We start from the raw sequence: 4,884 nt of genomic DNA, 5'->3' as shown, positions 1-4,884 counted from the left end.
GCAGAGCACCATCAGAGAGCACCGAGACGGCGGCCACGCTGGAGGAGTCTTCAACAGATACAACCTGGTCAAGGTAACTCGCTGCGAAGACTTGGAGGGCTGCGTCTTTGCTGCTGCTGGGTCATGTTCTGAGCTGCGGGCTGATTTGCTTTCATAGATGAAGAATCTGAAGCCGCCCTCTCTCACGTGTAGCACATGACAGGGGATCATTTTCATCGTACGAGTTCTGTTTTGTTTGGTTTAGATGAGAATGCAGGTCTTACACACGGCCGCCATCACAGACTTGGTGCTAAGATGCAGGACGTTGTGACCCAGCTCCACGGGACGTTGTTATTCTCACATGAACATCTGTTGGGCACGATGGTGGTGGGGTCAGAGGTTAGAGGAGGTCACTGTGTTGACTCTCAGCTGATTGTGTTTCAGATCCAGAAGGTCTGCAACAAGAAGCTGTGGGAGAGGTACAGCCACCGCAGGAAGGAAGTGTCTGAGGAAAACCACAACCACTCCAATGAGCGCATGCTGTTTCACGGTCAGAACACCAAAGATCATGATATAGGAACAAGCAGCAGAAGTGTTGTGATGGTAGCAGGAGAACAGTCAACAGATCTAACCTCTATAATATCAGGTGTACCAGTGTAGAGCAGTGGGGGAAGACTTGCATGATTTAAACTTGGCCACGTACATCGCTGGTTTTCAGCACAGCTGCCATTCTTAGATCCCTCGGTGGAAGTGCGGCTGTTTCCCCTTCTCCTCTAAACCTCCTCGGGTGTGTCGAAACACTGATGCTTCAACACGATTTTGATTTTCAGGAAGTGTCACAAGTGAAGATGTGTTGGTGTGGCTCAAAAACTCAAAGCCAGCATGAGTTGGCATCTGCTATGTCTTCTGCTCTGATGTTTGCCTGTGAACGGTGGACTGTAGACGGACACCCAGCTCTCATCGCCGGCGACGATCCAACAAACACAAATTCAGGTCAAAGTCATAGAGTTGTCTGTGATCGGGGTGATCTCGCAGTGCGAGGCCTGGAGTTCATTTTCACGAGTCTGCCGCGTTCTGAGTGACGGTCCGTGCACGTCTGCATGCCTGCCTGCTTCATGTGACCACGTGGACTCATCTCCAACCACACATGCGCCCAACATGGCTGTGAAGCGGATTATAAAGAAGTACGACAGGACTGAAAACTCAGCCGTCAGGTCTGCAGCTGTTTGCCCTCTCGAGGCTTTAGAGGACATGAGACGTTCAGGGACAGATGTAAAAATGGCAGCTGTCCTGGGATCTGTGCAGATGTGCTCAGAGCTTTGTTGGTCACCTCTCACAGGTAGATAGTGAAGTAGAGACTTGTTGGGACAGAAGCGTGAATCATACGAATCATGACATGAAACAGTAATGTTAACGTGGGCGTTGATCGTACTGCATCGATTTCCTCTCAGGCTCGCCGTTTGTCAACGCCATCATCCACAAAGGCTTCGATGAACGCCACGCGTACATCGGGGGGATGTTCGGCGCCGGGATTTACTTTGCAGAGAACTCGTCAAAGAGTAACCAGTACGTCTACGGCATCGGAGGAGGGACGGGCTGTCCGCTCCACAAAGACCGCTCCTGCTATGTCTGCCACAGGTACACCACCTGACCTCCACCCTCCACCCCCAAACACACCTGTGCTCAGACTACAGTGGAGCACCACTCTCACGCTTCTTTGTTCCTCACAGGCACCTGTTGTTCTGCAGGGTGATTCTGGGTAAATCCTTCCTGCAGTTCAGCGCCATGAAGATGGCTCATTCGCCGCCGGGTCACCACTCCGTCACCGGCAGGCCGAGCGTTAACGGCCTCGCTCTGGCCGAGTACGTCATCTACAGAGGAGAGCAGGTCAGAAACACCTCGTCATCCTTAGAACTTTATTTTTGGATAAAGTCTGTGGTTTGGAGTCTTAGAAACATCAAATATTTTGGGTTAATTAAGAGTTTTGAAGAAATAATCATGAATTTTATTAAAGGTTTAACACAAAAACTCGAGCGTGCTAAATACCGATCTCTGTGGAGCTTTGTTTAAATCTGCAGCACGGCCGTGTTGGCTTCAGCTTTCCTCTGAAGGGCGGACGCGTCTCCTACACAAACAGCCAGATGACAGATAGTCGTTGAATAAGTGAAGAGAGCGGCTCGTGCTCAGACAATTGGACATTTTCTAATGTCTTGTGCCAAAACCAATATCTTCTCAGAAGTGGCACTTCACAAAGCGGCATGAATACATGTCCACTCGAGTAATCAGCCACATTACAAGTGTGTCGCATTACATGCAGAGGTCTGCTTTAGTGCTGAAAGCAGCAGCCTGAGAGGATGAGAAGGAAGTGGGGACGTTAAAGTGTCAGAGTGTCACATTTACTGTCGTCTTCCTGCAAATGCAAACAAGCAGAGAGGTGCCTGTGGGCTCGCGTTGAAACATCTCTCATTGTTTTGAGTTTCAATTCAGTTCCAGGCCGACCAGCAGCTCCTCACAACAAACTGAGTGAGAACGAACTGAGCTCAGAGCTAGTTTGGGGGGGTTAACTCGGTGTTGTTTCAAGAGAAATCTGTTTTCATCAGCCTCGTGTGCATGAAAAGGTTTCAAAGCTTTCTGTGAATATAAATGGAGTTGGTGATGAACAGCTGCAGAGTTTCTGTGAGTGTGAATTCGTCATGAAACCTTTTATGAATAGCACGTTTCATATACACCAGCTCAAAGTGATTGTAGAAAAAAATGTAAATGAAAGAATCAGTTTTTAGTTCTGTGTAACTGGGGAAGGTTGAGTGTCTGTTACAGAGTGTCAGTGAACGCCTCTCTGCCGCCCACAGGCCTACCCCGAGTACCTGATCACCTACCAGATCACAAAAGCCTGAAGCCTCCGCAGACAGATGAAGATGGAGTCAGGGAAGGAAAACACGAAGAAACGCCAGAATCTTCACTAACTGCATGCACAGAAAAAACTTTATTTATACAATGTATAAAACATGTAGGTTTTTATCAGATGACTGTTTTTTTTGTGGTTTTATGCACTTTATTGTCTTCCGTCCTGATGTGATGTGACTGTTGATTTCATCCTCTTGTCGTTAAAAATGTGTTGTTCACATATTTCAGGTCATTTTTCAAAAACCAAATCCATGTACTTGACCCACGCGACATGTTGTTGATGTTTGAACCCACGTGATGGGAAGTTGCTGTAATTAGCAGATAAATGGGTTCATTGCTCCCCGTCTTTGAAAACGGCGACGTAACGGTGAACAGTTGCTCGCTGCAGACAGAACAGTCAAAACAACCCTATATGTTGCCTGGCAACCACCTGACGAGATGAAGAACTGGATTGGTTTCATGGAGATGTTACGTGTATATTTATTTTTTGTACAAGCATGTCAGTTTATTAATATTTATGAAGTGAAAATATCGTGTTGGTTTTTACACACCAGGTTTTCTCTGAATCAGCCTGAACGAGCCGCAGTCTCTGATTGGCTAGAGTTATCACACAGTTCATGAAAACCTGAATCTCAAATATTATTTACCTGCCGCAGACGTACCTGAGCAGTCGTAGCCTGACTGCAGATCTCTGACTGATTTATTTAGTTCATTTTCCAGCTCAGTGTTTTTATCCCAGGTCAGAAAAGCTTTTTATGATTCAGTTTAAAAAAAAAATACAGCCCTTAACAAATTTATTAGACAACCGGTCATAAAAACAAGGGAACACACATTTTTTAGAAACAACTTAATTAAAAACAACTTCACCTTTTTTTCAGCATTTTTGTGAAAACAGTAAATTAGAAAATTCAACAACAACAATAATTACATTTTAGCATTAAAAAATCAATGTTAAAGTTTTTACACTTACTGGTGAATTAACATTACAGAAAAATCTAAAATGATTTTGGTCATTTTGTTTAAATTTAGGGCCTCTGTGGCGTCAGATATAAATTTGTTAATCACTCTTCATGTTTATGTGATGCTGACCTCTGTCAGACAAACTGCTTCAGCTCCGGACTCTAAGCCCCGCCTCTCGAAAAGCTCAATTTTTATCTGACTGGCCAAAATAAGGAAGCCTTCTGAGGGGCAGTGTTTGTACTTTAATATATTTAAAAAACAAAAAACAGGGACCACTTTGATGCAAGTTCATCAGATTCTTTGATATTTAATCCAGACATCAAACATAACTTAAAGCTATATTTGATAGAAAATAACAAAAAGTGATCATTTAAAAATATTTCTTGTTTTAAAAACTGAGCTGATGTTGGACTGAAGAGTTTTGAGTTTAAGGGTTAGCGTCGCATGCCTTCAAACAAACAGCTGCCCAGATGGAAAGTTAAACTGTCAGATCTGTTTTATAGCTGAAATGCTAAGCTAACATGAAATTCTGTTTGAAGCTGAACAAAGCAACAAAACACACAACGTCACTAATTCTTATTCATTTATTTCCTTTCTAGAGTCCAGATTCATTAAGTTTTCATTTTTCTGAACTCGGATTGAAGCGACGGCTGTTAGCTTAACTAAGGTAATGTAGGTGAACTGGAGAGAGTCATCACATCAGGAACTGTGTAAGTTTGCAAAAACAATCAGCTCTGAATTTTATTTTGATGCAGACTGATCGGCTCTCTTTTCTGTGAAACGAGAAATATGTGGAATCTCCTCGTGCGGGCAGCATGAGAGCGTTCAAATCACTGTTCTGATCAGGTCTGTAATCCACATGCAGCAGAACAAAGATAATGAAGCTTTAAACCTGTTCAGAACGTCCTCGTGGTGGCTGACTGCTCGCCCACTGTTAGCTTACAAACAGGAAGTGCTGATAGAAAGTTCAGTTTTCCTTAATGACCCAAATGACTGAGAATGAGAAGATTTCTGGGCTAAAAGCTGGACTCACATTAACAA

The 4,884-nt window shown here is 44.1% G+C and overlaps 1 protein-coding gene across 1 annotated transcript in view; it reads left to right on the top strand.

The window, feature by feature from the left end:
* The window catches only part of LOC102200016 (tankyrase-2-like), a gene marked incomplete at its 5' end in the record, with an annotated part of 6,174 nt that extends 2,430 nt beyond the window's left edge, over window positions 1-3,744 (top strand). Inside the window, 5 exons of the mRNA XM_005755588.1 lie at window positions 5-73; window positions 424-529; window positions 1,431-1,617; window positions 1,710-1,866; window positions 2,829-3,744. Coding sequence (XP_005755645.1) covers window positions 5-73; window positions 424-529; window positions 1,431-1,617; window positions 1,710-1,866; window positions 2,829-2,873 — 564 coding nt within the window. The remainder of the gene's footprint in view (window positions 1-4; window positions 74-423; window positions 530-1,430; window positions 1,618-1,709; window positions 1,867-2,828) is intronic.
* Between the last annotated feature and the right edge of the window lie 1,140 nt (window positions 3,745-4,884).

This window comes from Pundamilia nyererei, unplaced genomic scaffold, assembly GCF_000239375.1.
Source record: "Pundamilia nyererei isolate P.nyererei 1_Seehausen unplaced genomic scaffold, PunNye1.0 scaffold02019, whole genome shotgun sequence".
Taxonomy (NCBI): domain Eukaryota; kingdom Metazoa; phylum Chordata; class Actinopteri; order Cichliformes; family Cichlidae; genus Pundamilia; species Pundamilia nyererei.
Note: the sequence above shows the minus strand (reverse complement) of the source record. Positions and strands in the feature narration are given on the sequence as shown.